Genomic DNA, 15,353 nt, shown 5'->3' with positions numbered 1-15,353 from the left:
GAAAGGATGCATTTTAAAGCCAATCTCACTAAAACGCAAATTATGAATAAAGAGTCAAGGGCAGGAGAGTGGAGGAATTGAACACTGCCTAAATGATAGTGCATGCTTAAAAATGCAGTTTTATTATCGTTAAGTATATGCTAAGATATAAATTGGTTAAATTAATGTAAAAGAGAAAAATGAGCTAGGTCAGGGGGATATTGATTCCACTAAGATCTCACTGCCTAGAATTCGAAGTTATCTTAATCATTTCAAAGTTTTACTAAATTAAGAATAACGGCATAGGATATCTCAACATACTTCCCCACATTTTGTAAATGTATTATAATAGAAATGTAGTTTCCCCTCAATTTTTAGAGTCTTATATGGTGAGCCTGAAATATCGTGCATGGCAATGGAGTTAGAGCTAAAATAATAAGGGTTTTAGTCTGTTATGTCACATATCAAGACTCCGTTTAGTAAAATATATCAAGTGTTCATGGCAACTGACCACGGGGACCATTTGTACTGAAGGAGAAGATGGGTGAGGACAAGTTACAAGTGGACAGGCAGAGGTGCTCTTTTTTGTTTGTTTGTTTTAACAAGACAATTAGAAGCTAGTCCACAAAATACTCAGGGTCTCATTGGCAGCTGAAAATAAAGACGTGACTGGGGAGGGTGTGGCTTAGCCCCACACTAGCCCCCAAGCTCCTTCTCCTACAGCAGCAACTTTTCCAAAGCAGCAGGAGTGGCAGCCACAAGGAAGCCTTTCCTTTGACTGAGGAGAGATTGAACAACCACAACAATCAGACAGGAAGGGCAGAGCAGGGCGGAACCTCCAGGATCTTTCACTTTTCTGGCACCGTCAGGCTTGACTGCCCTCTTCCCATGAGCCTTCACACTATCGCCAGGGCTGAAGGAGGGGGGGCAGATTTTACATCCTTCGCCACAGTGCCAGAGTAGGGATGGGGCAGGTCTGGGTCCAGCTGGTGTCCTCAAGAGCAGCCCCGGGCTTGGCCCCTTAACTCTGATGTGCTTGCAGAGGAGAGGGAGTCACAGAGCACCTCAGTGGCCTGACTGGTACATGGAGGGCACCTCCTGAGCCCCAGGATGTGCAGTTCCCGGTATCCCAGGTACCTCCCTCTAGCAGTCTCTTCGGTCCTGGCTGGGACCCAGCATGCAGAGCCCTCTTACCCGCATGCTGTGGCGCTTGAAGACATTGTGCCGGTGGAGAGGTGGGGTGTGCAGAGAGCTTACGGGAGATGGATACTCCATAGGGCTGGTGAGCGTGGGCGAGCTGGCACACAGACCCTCAGGGACCTATTCAGGAGAAGCAAAGAAGCACCAGGCACAGGGACAAGGCAGGAAGGTGGACAATTAGCTGCTACAAACACGAGCACAAAGAAACGATACAAGAGCTCCATGGGAGAAACAGGACTCGCTCTCCAGGAGCTAATAAAGAACAAGGTGTGGGCATTTCATTGGCCCCGTTTGGGAGACACGGCGGAGCGACATACACGGCTCTCGGCTAGAAGTCAGCACAGACACGGTGGTCTCTCTTCCATCCAACAGCCCTCCCTGTGACGTGGTGCATACCATGGGTCCATGTGTGTTACTGACCTACTGAGTACGTCTCCTCCTTCAGGACTCTTCAGAAAGGAGTTATATTCCATCATCATGTTACAAATTTGACAGATATGATTAACCCACAGGTATGTGTATATATAATACACACCTTAAAAAAAACCCCACTATTTTAAACATCGCAAAAGGGTATGTTTAAACATCGTAAAGGGTATGTTAATTCTTTTCTGGGTACCCGAGAAGAGCCAATGCAGGCCGTCTCCATTGCCCGAACAGGTGACTACTGCTCCTCTAAGGCACGAGGATGGAGTTTCAGGAAGGACCGAGATGAGGAATGGCCCTGAACCGCCCCAGCCCTCTGGTTACATGTTTACCTGGAATTGCAGCTTGGGTGCTAGAAGGTTGGTTTGTGGAGGGGGTCTGTACTTGGGCCGGCTGGGCTGGAGAGAGAACACAGAAATGAGTCAGTCCCTGTCTCTCTCCCTGAGTGAGCACAGCTCACCAAGGGGAATATCAGGTAGGAAACAGGTCAGGCTCGTTCAGGATGAAGAAGATGAGGAACAAAGTTATCATTAAAATCATATGCGTCCACTAACTGCGCATCTGTTACTACTGAGTGATGGGAGGGTACAAAGAGGCCAGCCTCTCTGCCCTCCTGGGGGGGTTACTGATCTCTGTGTGTAGCCTCTGCGGAGGTGGGAGTGCCTGCCAAATGAGTACTCAAGAGCCACAGACACCCAGAGGGAGGTCATGGAAGGCTCCGGCACCCACAGCAGCTTCACGGAGGGGATGAAAACCGAGCTGGGCCTGACAGCAGGCAAGGGGGACAGTGAAAAAGGTCCTGCATCCATAGGGATTTGTTATGGACCGAGTGTCGCCCCCCCCCCCACTCATATGCTGAAGTCCTAACCCCCAGTGTGAAGGTATTTGGAGGTGGGGCCTTTGGGAGGTAATCAGGGTCAGATGACGTAACAAGGGTAGGGCCCCTATGCTGGGATTAGTGTCCTAATAATAACAACAACAACAATAACGATAATAATAGACACCAGAGCTCGCTCTCCTCACTGTGTGAGGACCTGCGAGAAGGTGGCCATCTGCCAGGCAGGAAGAGAGCCCTCACCGGATGGGAATCCGCCAGCACCTTGGCCTTGGACTTCCCAGCCTCCGCGCTGTCTGTTTTCTAAGCCGCCCAGTCTGTGGTGCTTCGTATGGCACCCCGAGCTGACTACTACAGGCACGGTCCCTCGCAACCCACCCACCTAACAGCGGGGCAGCGGGGCACTGGCTCCTGTGCCCAGAGATGCCACGGACATGGGAGGCTGCACCTCAGGGGCCCAAGGATGCTCCCCATCATGTACCCTCAGGGTAAAAACACGAAAAGGAAAAGTGCTCCAGTCTCTCAAGGGAAACATTTCCGGGGTGATCCCCTGCTGCAGCCGTCCCACAAGGTGCCTGCTCCCTTGCTGTCTCAGATTCCACCTGCCGATGTGCTGATAGATGGTTGGGTCGAAGGGCTGAGAGGACCATAGGGTGCGATCCTACCTATGCTGTGAGGGGAGTTACGCAGCGAGGCCTGGGAGGGGCCGCACAGGGGCCCGGCTCTGCTGTGATTCACGGGGCCAGTGAGGCCAGGGCTTGGCTCACCTTGGGTGGGGGTTCCTGGAAGGCCGTGGGCTCCAAGATTTTGGGAGGTCGGTAGCGAGCGTTCCTCTCCTGCTCTATGGCGACGTCCTTCTCCATCTGATAAATGTCACTGCCGGGGAGTCAGGTCAGATAAGGAGAGAGAAACAGGGTCAAAAATGCTACTGGGGGCTCCTCTCTGTGCTCCACCACAGTCCGGATCCCATTCCCATGTCCTCTGCACAATGCACTGGGGAGACCCCTCGGAGACAGGCTGCAGTACGGATGCTGCAGCCCCCCTCACCGAGGCTGGGAAGATCACGGAATGGGTCCAGGGTGGGGAAAGGTCCTCGGAGAACGAGTCCTAGCCCAACCGGACAGTGCGAGTGTGTCTCCTGCCCATGTCCCCATGCCTCTTGCCCTCCTGTCCCTCCTACTGGCACTGATAACCTGTATAGATTTCTGATGTCCCAGACAACCTCATGACAGAGGCCCGTGCTCTACATCTCCTATTTTTCATTAAACCTCCCACCCATGCATTCCTGGTGTGTGCTAATGGGAAAGGGTGGTGGATTCCCTCCCAGATTAGCTAAGTGCATGCTTCTTGCCTTTTTAACCCAATCTGGTGGTTCCCAACCTGGGAATCACAGACCTCAGAGGACTCGAATAATTACAGGGGGTCCGTGAATCCACATGTTCACACGTGTACCAAGCACTGTCTGTAGACAAGTATTATGTGCTCTTGAAATAAATGTCTAAGCCCAGGATGGAGCCGCTACTGCCCAGGGGGTCACACCAGCAAGCCAAAATGCAGATAACTTTCATGTCCCTCTAAATGCTCTGCTTGACCAGAAACAAAGTACCACCCAGTTGGCCAACCCAAATGCCAAACCAGCTCTGGGCTTTATACGTACTTCCTGTTCTCTATTCATCCTCTATTTTTCTCTTCCTTGTTCCTTATTCTTTATCTTATAAAAGGGTCCTGACTTCCATCCCATTTTGCACTCTGGCCCTTGGGCACGGAGACTGCCACTTCATGGAGTGTTAAATAGTTTGTCTGTATCACTTAAACTGTCTTCTTTAATAATTTTTAACAGTACTACTAAATATGTAATATTTGGTATTGTGTTTTCAGATGTATATGCATTATATTGTGTGCAATAAAAAAATCATTATACGGCTTACTGCATTCTGTCAATCAGTGGATTCTAAAAGTGTATGTTACATGGAAGAGTTCTCAAAATTCAACATTAAGAGGGTTCTTCCTACCCCCAAAGATTGGAAGCCCTCATGAAATCCTTTCTTAGCTCCAGTGGAGGACCACCAGGCTGGGGCCTGAGGGAGGTGTCCTGGGGTCATCAGGGTCATCTGAGAGGCTCCCCATGTGTCTCAAGCCTCCAGAATGAATGAAGACCCCGTGACCCCAGAGCTTCTGACCCCCTCAAGTTACGTCTTTCAAACACTTTTCTCCCGGAACCCTTTGGCTTCTCAAATCTCCCTTATAAGGGACCAACAGATGAGTCTAGAATTAATCAGGAGCGTCAATGAAGAGAGAGTCAGGGACAGAGAGGCCTTCTAAGCTGGAGGTCTTGCAGACTGTGTTGGAGCCCTGCCTGCAAACAAATGCAGCATATCTCCCATTGCCTGGACCTGGGGTTCCCAGCCTCCCCCTGGGGCTCTTCCCCACAAGGCAGTTTCTGGGGGCTATTTTCTTTCTCCAAAAAAAATGCCCACATGTTGACAACAGTGTTTAAAGTTGCAGTATTTAACATTAATTAAACACTAGGTTCCCTAACGTAGGAGCCAGCAAACTAGGCCCACAAGGCCAAATACGGTCCCCTACCTATTTTTGTGTAGCTTTAAACTAAGTATGGTTTTCACATGTTTGAATGATTCAAAAAAGTTAAAAGAAAAATATTTTAGGACATGTCAAAATTACATGAACTTCCAATTTCAGTGTCCACAAGTAACGTGTCACTGAAACCCAGCTACACTCATCATCTTCGGTTGCTTCCAAGCTACGGCAGAGTTGAGTAGTTTCAACAGAGACTGTATAGCTTGCAAAACCACAAATATTTATTGTCTGACCTTTTGTAGAAAAAGTTTGCTGACCCTTGCCCTAAAGGATGACAAAAGAAGTCAGACCACCCAAGGGGGCACTGGTGGCAGGCGGGCCACCAAGGCAACAGGATTACCCTCTAAAAGGCTCTCCAACAGCAACCTTCACCAAGGACCTCCCAGCACCCGGGGGTAATGGCTCTTGGGCACCTGAGAAGGATCAGACCCTCAGGCCACCAGTGCTTCATTCAGAAGGGACAGGGGATGCCTGTCACTGTCTTCACAGCCAAAAATCACTCCTTTCCCTGCTGTCTGGGGGGAACAATCAGAGGCAGAGGAAAGGCACAGGGTGCTGCCAGGGAAGCAGGTCCCGTGCCCAGGCTGGTTGCCTGTAAGATGCACCCCAAACCTCAGCAAAGAGCACAGGCACTGCAGTGAAAGTCTGATGCAGCCTTTGAATTCAAACCTAAAATATATCTTCTGGGCACATACTAGGAGCAACGCCCTGTGCTCGCGGTTAAGAGATGCAGAGATGGTGCGGCTGACCCCACTCTGCGTCTCTGAGTTCATATATCTGACAGTGAACTCGGCTTCAGCCTCCTGCCTTTGACACAGCACTGAGCCTCTGTAAGGCCTCCTCCACTGGGAGGATGGGCTAACTCCACTTGGACACATGGCGCTGTGCTGGCCAGGGGGTGGGATGAGGTGGGGGCGGTCCCAGGGCAAGTCCCAGCCCCACCTGCCATGCCTTGGGCACTGAGTCACCAGCTGAGCCTGAATTCCCTCCTCCCTCGGAGGGGACCAGGACGCCGGCTGCATCTTGTTTAAGGAAGGATGTTGTAAACCTGTAAGCGCTATTGAAGAGGAGACCTGCTCTTCAGGGGCCCTGGGCCTGTAGCCCCCTCCGGCCTCCTTGCTCACCTGAGGCTGCACACGAGCTCAGTGAAGCGGGGCCGCTCACTGGGGTCGTAGTCCCAGCAGCGGGTCATGAGGGTGTAGAGAACAGGTGGGCAGAGGTCAGGCTTGGGCAGCCGGTCCCCCTTCTCGAGCACCCCGATGACATCCTTGTTCTCCAGCCAGAAGAAGGGCTGCTTCCCAAAGCTCAGGATTTCCCACATGCATACGGCTGAGGGCGGGAGGAGACGTCTCAGGGCCCCTGCTGAGGGGACTCTTGCCTAGAGAGGCAGCCCACCCTCCCCAGGAACAACCGGGCAGTCCGCACTCAGCGCCTGCCAGGGACCGCCCTGCCTTCCTTCGTTCCCCGTATAGCATCCCTGGAATCTTGATCACTATGGCGGTCCACCAAGGGACCAATCACCTGCATCCGTAAGCGAACTAATCCCCCCACCCCCCGGCCCCTTCCACACGGAGCTGTTAGGGTCTGTGGGATGTGGAGGGGACCATCAAAGGCACATCATTGGAACCACTGGTGCCTTCTCTTAGGAGTGGGTGGAACCTCCAACAGAAAGCTGGTATATATGTCAGTTGGGACGTATATACACTACTATGTATAAAATAGATGACTAATGAGAACATACTGTATAGCACAGGGAACGCTACTCAGGGCTCTGTGGTGACCTAAATGGGAAGGGAAACTAAAAAAGAGGGGATAGATGTAGATGTATAACTGATTCACTTTGCTGTACAGCAGAAACGGACACAACATTGTAAAGCAATTAGACTCCAGTAGAAATTAATTTAAAAAAAAAAAAAAGAAAGCAAGCAAGCTGGTGTTCAAAGCCTAACACCAACGCATGCTGCCTATGTGACCACGGGCAAGCCCCTGACTCGCCCGAGCCTCAGTTTCCTCATCTGGAAAATGGGAAGAATAATAATGAGATGTTACTGGGCTGGCTTTGGGGACCCGAGAGGGAGAATCTACACAGTTGTGTGCTCTGTAAGCGGCTGTCCATCTGCCACCTGGTTTTGCTTTCACCTCACCCTGCACCTCCTTCTCGGAGAAAACCTCAGCTTTGCCTTTGAGGATCCCCTCCAGGGTGGCCCACCTTAGTCCCGGGGCTGGTTGGTGGAGCACATGCTCACCTCAAGAGCCTTTTCTGGGAAGATGAACCCAGGCTGGCCCTTAGCCCATGTCACCCCCGACCCACCACTGGCCTCCCCATTTCTGGGACTTCTCAGTGGCTGTAGCAAAACAGAACCTGGGGGTCCAGACCCCTGCTTCCTGTGCCCCCTCTTAACCTGGTCACAGAGGTGAGAATCGAACACTTTTCCACGCCCTCCAGGAGGTCCACTCACCAAACATCCAGACGTCACTGGCCGTCGTGAAGCGGCGGAAGTTAATGGACTCGGGGGACATCCATTTGATAGGGAGACGCGTCACAGAAGCTTTGGGTGGACAGAGGGTTTACAGTAGTTATTAGAGAAGGAGATCCAGATTTGTGCAGAAATGCAGCCTAGTCTCCAGAGACTGTTGGCCTGGGCTTGCCTAACAGTCACCTTTTGAGGGGATTCTGGCTTCAGCGACCCCTCGAGGGGACAAAGCCGTAACACCACCTGCACCTCACCTTTGTAATATTCCTCATCCTCAATGTACCGGGAAAGGCCAAAGTCCCCCAGCTTCACACACTCAGGGGAGGCCACCAGGATGTTCCGGACAGCGATGTCCCTGGAGGGAAGAGGCAAAGACACAGGTGAGTCAGCTGAGAATGCTTCGGGGGACAGACAGACAGACAGATGGACAGAGAAGCAAAGGAGAAGAGAGCTTCAGGGCCCCGGCCTCCGGAGCAGAGTCGGGCAGCTTCTGTCAGTCGGTCCTTCCTGGACCCACGAGCCGTCTGGCTGGAGCCCAGCTCAGGCGGGAGCCTCGGCTGGCCCACACACATGCCTGTTGTCTCCCTCCATCTCGTTGCTGAGTCCTGTTCCCATGACCCCTTCTCCCGCGTCTCCACCTCCAAGCCTGTCTCGGTTCCCCAGACTTGCTCCAGTCACCGCCCTGCAGCCTGTATTGTCCCCTCTGCCAGGGATGCCGTCACCCTGCTGACGCTTCAGGGAAGAAGCCCAACCGCTCTCCTGGTCACAATTAACAACCTCTTCTCGTTCTGTGATTCCAGCAGCCGCTCACATCTCACTTCCAGGGAGCCCTGGGCTAGGCAGGACCTTCCAAAGACTACACACACCCGAGCCATGACACAGAGACCCTCAGAACCCTGGTACAGAGGAGGAGACCGGGGCAGAGAGCTGGTGGAACGTGCCCAGCAGCTGGCTGGTTGGGAAAGGCATCAGCCCAGAGCTGAGGTCTCACCACCCGCAGGAGCCCTCGCTGACTCAGTTACCTCATGTTCCCAGCATCACTTCTAGCCCCAAACTGGCTTGTCTCTTGCTTCTCCCAGGCAGGCTCCACTCCCTACCGTTTTTCTTTATTATTGAAAAGATGACTTCAAAGCACGACAACTTCACACAAAGCTGCAAATCTGGTATCCCATCACCTTTGCCCCATGACTATCCACCCTAGAAGATGCTAGAACGTGAGCTTCACAAGGAAAGGGATTCTTGTCTGTTTTGATTATTACTTCATCCCGGAGCCTAGGACAGTGGCTGGAGGCCCACGGGAGGAGTTCGATAATATTAGTTGCATGAGTGAGTGAATGAATGTTCATATCCCCCGACATGGCTTTGTGTAGTGTCATCCATACGGCCACATATCTGAGGTCGATGGGGTTGGATTGAAGAATTCACCCGCTCACCCCGGGGCTCTGAGAGCACCCAGTCTGTCTCCTCCAGGGGATCATGTTCCCAATGGTGGGGACCTCCTTTCAGGGAATGGGGACAAAGCCGGGTGGAGAAGGGGCCAGCTCCACAGCCAGATGGAGGATTGGTCTTGGCAGCCTGGAGGTGCCGGGGACCAGGGCAGTGCCAGCCACTTGGGCTGGCAGGGCCCAGACCCCAAGATCATACCAGCGCTGCCAGGACCCAGTCTCTCCTGCCTGGCCAGCTGCCGCCAAATGGAACTGCTGGAGGACAGCAAGCGAGGAGCAAGCAGGGAAGTGACCTCCTGGACCCCCAGGGAGGCGGCCTACACAGCACTGAGTTACAGGCGGACACCTCAGACTTCAGAGCTCCTCTTAATGGCAATCCTGGGAGGAACATATTGCTGTTCTACTCTTCAGAGGAGGAGATGGGCTCAGAGAAGGTGATCACATTGTCACACAGGCAGGACCAAAGCCAGGCCTTCACCCCTGTTCTGTGCGGCTACAAAGCCCTGCTTGACCCCAACCTCTCCAGGCTCCCCCACCCCCAGCCCCACCTGTGGACACAGTTGATGCTCTCCAGGTAGGCCATGGCCTTGCAGATCTGCAGCGAGTACAGGACAAGAGTGAGCACCTTCAGGCAGTTCTTGTTTCGCTCCAGGTAGTGGCCCAGCTGCAGGAAGGGGAAGATGCCCTGAGGACCCTGCCCGGCCGGGGCATGGAGCTGGGGGGAGGGGGAGGGCACACCCAGGCGGCAGGACTGTCTGGCAACTTCCTCTGCAAACGGCCTCTGGGCTCTTTCAGCTGGGAGTTAAGGGCCCCCTGGCTCTGAGCGCATCCCCCGCCCCCACGGCAGCCCAGCTGTCATCGCAAGGGTCCTCCTCGGGCCCCTCCAGCTCACCTCCCCGTAGGGGTACAGTTCCATGACGATCCAGGTGGGCTCCTCTTCAATTATGCCGATCAGCTTCACGATGTGCGGGTGATCCAGGTTCCTCATGATCACTGAAAGTGGCAGCGAGAGAGACGGGCCCGAGCCCTTCTAAGGTCCAAGGTGAGAATCGGGCTTGGCTGGTCCAACCTGGAGAGAGCGGCGCAACCCTCCTCCCCTGTGGGCGCCAGTGCCGTCCGTGGCCTCCCGGCCCTCGCTCCGGGCCCTCCCTGTCTCTGAGTCTGCATAGTGTCGGGGCCTTTTCCAGCTCCTGGTCTGGGGGCCTCCTCGGGGACGCCTACCTGCCTCACTCACGAACTTCTCCTTGCTGTCCAGAGTGCAGTCTTTCTTGCAGGTCTTTACAGCCACGTTGATTTTCTCCCCTTTCTGCAACGAGAGTGTGTCCAGGGCCCCTCAGTCCTGCCCAGCACTTCCCTCCCCGGCGTTCCCACGGTCTTCCCACAGGGAAACAGGTGATGTCTGGGCGTCTGGGTCTCCACGAAGCCTGCTCTTCCTCTGTCTCTTCCCCTCCTCCCCTCCCCACCCCCTTCTTCCTGATCAGGACTGGAAGAACTTTCAAGATCAGATCCCTCGAGCCCTGGGCCGTCCAGATGAAGACATGGAGCCTGAGGGGCCACGTGATCTGCCCAAAGTCAGCGGGCTTGTTTGGGGCACGTGCAAGGTCATTGTCAGACATGGCGTCCAGGGCTCTTTCTCTTTATCACTGGTTTTGACATTTTTGCTGCCCCTTTCCTCTGCTCTGGCTTTTCTCCCAGGCCTGGTAGAAGCACAACCACAAAGGCAAACCTTGTCCCGCCCCCTCGGCGGCCTCAGATCCCACCCTTCCTTTGCTCACAACCGCACTACATGGCGCCTCCCCGTCGAGCTCTCCCACCAAGAGTCAGTCACCCCCCGGCAGGTGCTGCCTCTCTTTGGATCCCTGCTATTGCTGCCTTTCTGGGAAATGACTCTTGTTTTCCTCACTCCCCGTGTATTTCACAAATACTGCAAAGACCGAGTTGGGGAAGAGCCACACACCACGGCAGCCACCCCCACCTCTGGAGTATTCGAGCCCCTTTCTCATCCTACAGAAGAGCAGAGGAGCAGGGTCAGGGAAGAGGCTGCAACTCACGTGACTCGTGTAGACACCTTCATAGACCTCCCCAAAAAAGCCTTCGCCAAGAATACGATTCAGGACCACATCTTCCCGGGCAATGCCATACTGTGGGCCTGCACAGGTGGAGAAAGCAAGACAGTCCTGGAGTGCAGAAACCAGCTGGCACCCCTGGGAATCCGAGTGTCTGCATCCCCGGGAATCTGCGCACCTGCATCCTTGGGCATCTGAGCATCTGCAGGCTCCGCCCCCTCCTGCCCAGGCATTACCAGACCTGCCCCCCCCACCCCCACCCCGCCAAGCCCTCAGCCAGGATCCAGGGGCTGGGCTGGGAAAGGGAATTTAGAAGGTTTCATTGTCTCAGACAGGGGAAGAGTTGTTCGCTCTGAAGGCTGGGTCCCATATCCACAGGCTTAGGTTCCTTCTGCCCCCCTCCCCAGGGCACACAAAAGTTCGATGGTGTGGGGATATAAACAATGATTTCCGCTTTCACAATCAAAGATGCCTCACTCAGCTTTGTCCTTGTCTGAGGCACACGTGGGAGAGGACAAAGGAAGGAAAGAAAGTCCCCCTTTGGTGTCACATGTGTCCCCAAATGTCACTTCCCAGGGCCCTGGCTGTGGTTGACGTGCAGGGGTGGGGTGGGGCGGTCAGGGATCTACCTCCTGGTCTTCGCAGGGTCTCGTCGGGAATCTCTGCATAGATGTCTGATTCTGGAATGACAGAAGGAGGACACCCCATGGGCAAGATGCTTCAGGGGGCACCACCAGGAACCAGGTGTGGGGCTCCCCCCGTGCAGGCCAGTGGAACCAAGCTGACATCACCGGGAGGGGTGTGGGGAGGAGCCAAACAAGAACTGGGCTGCTGTCCGGCATTTCAGAGTGGCCATAGGGCCCAGGGACCTCGGCCTGAGTCTTTGCTCACTGCCGCTCACGGCTGTTATTTGGGGCAAGTTGGTTTGTCTCCTTTAATCTGTTTCTTTTCCATGAAATGAATGTTTCTGGGGAATGCAAAGATTAAATAAAATAATACCTATTATGTATTTAATGCTGTCATGAACTGAATGTTGTGTCCCCGCCTCCAAATGCTAATGTTGAAGCTCTGATTCCGTGTGATGGTATTTGGAGCTGGGGCCTTTGGGGGGTGATTAGGTTTAGATGAGGTCATGAGGGTGGAGACCCCATGATGGCATTAGTGTCCTTAGAAGAAGAGGAAGAGAGACCAGATCTCTCCATCTCTCCACCATGTGAGGACACACAGAAGGTGGCTGTCTGCAAGCCAGGAAGAGAGCCCTCACCAGGACCCAGCCATGCTGGGTGGGTCCTTGACCTTAAGGTCAAGACCTTAAGACTTCCAGCCTCCAGAGCTGTGAGAAATCAGTATCTGTTGTTTAAGCCCCTGGGCCTGTGGTTTTTGTTATGGAGACTGAGCTGACCAAGACAAACATGATGCCCTATACTAGCTGCCCAACATAGGTTAACCGTTATGATTAATGACATTTTAAGCCGTCATTGAGCAGTCATGGGGGAAGTTCATTTTTCTGCAACTTTGAGGGAATACTTGATGATGTCACAAGAGCAGGCAGAAGAAAGGCTCTGGGTGCAGGCAGAGGACAGCAGATGGGCAGGCTTACCTATGCTGCAGCTTTCTGAGAGGTGGGGTCGCCGAGTCTCCAGGTTTCTATAGGGGGAGATGGGAGGGCAGAAGCCAAGTGAGCTCAGAGCCTGGCAATGCTCCCCCAGGGCAGCCTCAGCCCCCTCTCTCCCACCCACCCTGCCTGGAGAAGCAGCCTGTCCTTATGGCAGTAACCTGGGAGCATGGCCCAGGCAGCCAGGGGGCAGGAGGGAGGGAACAGCAAAAATACCACCCCCTCTCCCCACTAAAGATGATGCCAGGTGGCATTAGGGCACAGGGATATCCCTGCATGAATTTTCTGGGAGAAATTTACTGGTGAAAAATCACCACTTGTGAAATGCTGGGATTCCAGCATTTTCTCCTGGGGTCCAGAAACCAGAAACCATGGCGGGGAGGCTCCCTGTTTGTTCTGCCTTTCCTGGGAAGACACGGGCTGAGTGCGGGGCCAGTTCCCCACCTTCCGGGTGTACTCACAGTGTGGGGATCTGGGGCAGGCTGTTCCGTTTCTCACCATCTGGGGAGAGGGGAGGAGAAGGGGGAGCTGGAGTCAGAGACACAGGGTCCTGGGTGCACTGCTCCTAGGGGCCAACACAAGGGACACCCCTCCCGCCTTTCTGTGGCCCCTGAAAGTCGGAGTGGAAGCTGGGTAGGCGTCTGGCCTGAATTGGAATCTTTTTAGTAGACGAAACTCTCAGGCTTCCTCTGCCACTGTCAAGTGTTCCAGCCTGACCTCTGCTTTCTGACTCCATCCCCAAAGAGGAGGGACCAGCCATGTTCCGGCAATAGCTTTGATTTTCCCAGGGCTACAAATCCTCTCCTCTAGAAGCCAGCCCCCATGCCGCCCTTGGCCAGTGGGGCCAAGGCTGTAGCCAAGGACACAGGATGGGACCACGGGGCGCAACCAGCAGGGCTGGGTGAGCCCCAACCCCACACCTCCAAAGCCTCTTCATTCACATATCAGTCAATGGTTTAGCTTCTCCCGCTCTGCCTCTGGGGGGGCTTGGCTCAGCTGTGCCGCCATCTGCCCGTTGGTCCAATTTACCTTCAAGTGGAAACACACCTTTCTTGGGTCGAATGATGAGAGAGCCTTTGTGCTCCCCCTGCAGCCGGCAGTAACCATCTACGAGGTCAGCCATGTTCTCGGCCTCTGCCAGAGAGGAGGTTTTGATGGACAAGGACTGCAGGGAAGAGACCAGCCAAGGATGAGACCCCAGAGCCTTGGCTAGAGTCTACCCCAAGGGACTGGAGAAGAAACTGCAGGACTCTGTTGCCCACCCCCGGCCTGGACGCCATCAGCCCCTCTCCTGGGGCTCAGCTTGCATTTCCCACCGCCACCAGAGGGCGCTCTCATCACCTCTCCCAACTGACCACCCTACACTCTAGGAAGGCAGCTCCAGGTTGGCTTATTCTGGTCCTTCAGGGCATAGCACATGCCTTGTACCTAGGAGGTGCTCAGTATGCAAGAGCAGAAACTGAGAGAAGGGAAGAGCGAGGGAGTGGGGCAGGGGACAGACGGATGAAAGGAGAGATAGACAAACTGTTCACAGCCTGAGGTCTCTCTGATTCTCCCACCCACAAAAAGCGCTGGGGCCCCAAGGTCTTGATTCTGAGTCATTGTCACTTGTTCAAAGTTAGACCTCTGACCCATACCTTGATTTCTGATCACTTTACCCCCGCTCCCCGCCCCCCCCCAATCTCCTACAGCTTCTTTCTTGACATTTTTAACAATAACGTTGCTTCCTGAGATAGTTTCTTTAATTTATCATCATCCTGCTACCTTGTCTAAGAACCAGGTGCCATTTTCTTAACAAGATCTCAGGCCAGGCTGGCCTGAGCAGGAGCTCCCAGCCTGCAGCCGTTCCCAATGTCTCCAAGCTTCCGGGTGCCCAGGGATGCTCACCTGAGGGGCGCCTTCAATGCCTATCTGCAGTACCGCCTGGCCCTCCTCCAGCGGGAGGCACCTGATGGACTTGATGTGCTTGAACTGGGCCAGGCAGGTGGGCTGTGGGAAAGGAGGGGGTCCTTCAGACCATCGCATTCCTGGGATCAGGCCATGCAGATGGGTCAGTATGGTGTGGGGATGGGGCCTAAGAAAGAACTGAGAACCGGAGTCTCTCACGGGGATGAAGAGGGAATCAGCGATGATTAAGGAGGATCATCTAGCCCAAGCCCCTTGCAGAAGAAAACAATTAGCCTGGAGAGAGCCAGGGCTTGCCCAAGGTCGTAAGCCAAGGTGGTGGTGGAGCCAGGGCTGGACCCAGCCCTTCTGACTCCCCGGGGCATGATTACCCCATTTTGCCATTGAAAGAGCAACTCTTTCATCTGAGCCAGAAGAATGATAGTAGTGTCCTGCCCTCTTCCCCTCCCCCCCAAACCACCCCGACCCCCTCCTCTGTGCAGGGGACAGTCACAGGGATGTAAAGAACCATTAGCCCCATGCTGTTATCCCAAACACCGTCTCCACAGCTACTGATAACCAAGGGCCTCTCTGCTCTCAGCAGTGGGGGAGGAAGAACCGATGGGGCAGGCCAGGGTACAAGGCAGCAGAAAGGGGAAGACGGCTCTGCCTGGGGCTGGGTGGGGCCTGCCCCCCACCTGTCTCTACCTTTGCATCTTGACTTGTCAGCTGGCGGATGCCTTTAGGGCCGATGACCAGGTCCACAGTAATGTTCCATCCTTGCTGGAATCAAAGGAGAGATGGGCTGTTGCCCCAGTTCTGCCCGCCCAT

General features: G+C 54.2%; 1 protein-coding gene across 3 annotated transcripts in view; it reads right to left on the bottom strand.

Moving 5' to 3' along the window:
• The window catches only part of PTK2B (protein tyrosine kinase 2 beta), a 130,369-nt gene that overhangs the window by 9,383 nt on the left and 105,633 nt on the right, over positions 1-15,353 (bottom strand). For all 3 annotated transcript variants that reach the window (XM_060301279.2, XM_060301281.2, XM_030879088.2), the window contains exons 9-24: positions 15,231-15,305; positions 14,526-14,627; positions 13,686-13,803; positions 13,100-13,139; positions 12,624-12,670; positions 11,653-11,703; positions 11,009-11,106; positions 10,179-10,263; positions 9,850-9,950; positions 9,506-9,621; positions 7,767-7,867; positions 7,498-7,587; positions 6,163-6,367; positions 3,208-3,316; positions 1,938-2,003; positions 1,174-1,299 (exon numbers count right to left, since the gene is read on the bottom strand). In XM_060301279.2, coding sequence (XP_060157262.1) covers positions 1,174-1,299; positions 1,938-2,003; positions 3,208-3,316; positions 6,163-6,367; positions 7,498-7,587; positions 7,767-7,867; positions 9,506-9,621; positions 9,850-9,950; positions 10,179-10,263; positions 11,009-11,106; positions 11,653-11,703; positions 12,624-12,670; positions 13,100-13,139; positions 13,686-13,803; positions 14,526-14,627; positions 15,231-15,305 — 1,530 coding nt within the window. The remainder of the gene's footprint in view (positions 1-1,173; positions 1,300-1,937; positions 2,004-3,207; positions 3,317-6,162; positions 6,368-7,497; positions 7,588-7,766; positions 7,868-9,505; positions 9,622-9,849; positions 9,951-10,178; positions 10,264-11,008; positions 11,107-11,652; positions 11,704-12,623; positions 12,671-13,099; positions 13,140-13,685; positions 13,804-14,525; positions 14,628-15,230; positions 15,306-15,353) is intronic.

The sequence above is a fragment of the Globicephala melas genome, chromosome 6 (genome assembly GCF_963455315.2).
Source record: "Globicephala melas chromosome 6, mGloMel1.2, whole genome shotgun sequence".
NCBI lineage: Eukaryota > Metazoa > Chordata > Mammalia > Artiodactyla > Delphinidae > Globicephala > Globicephala melas.
This window is presented reverse-complemented; position numbering and strand designations above follow the sequence as displayed.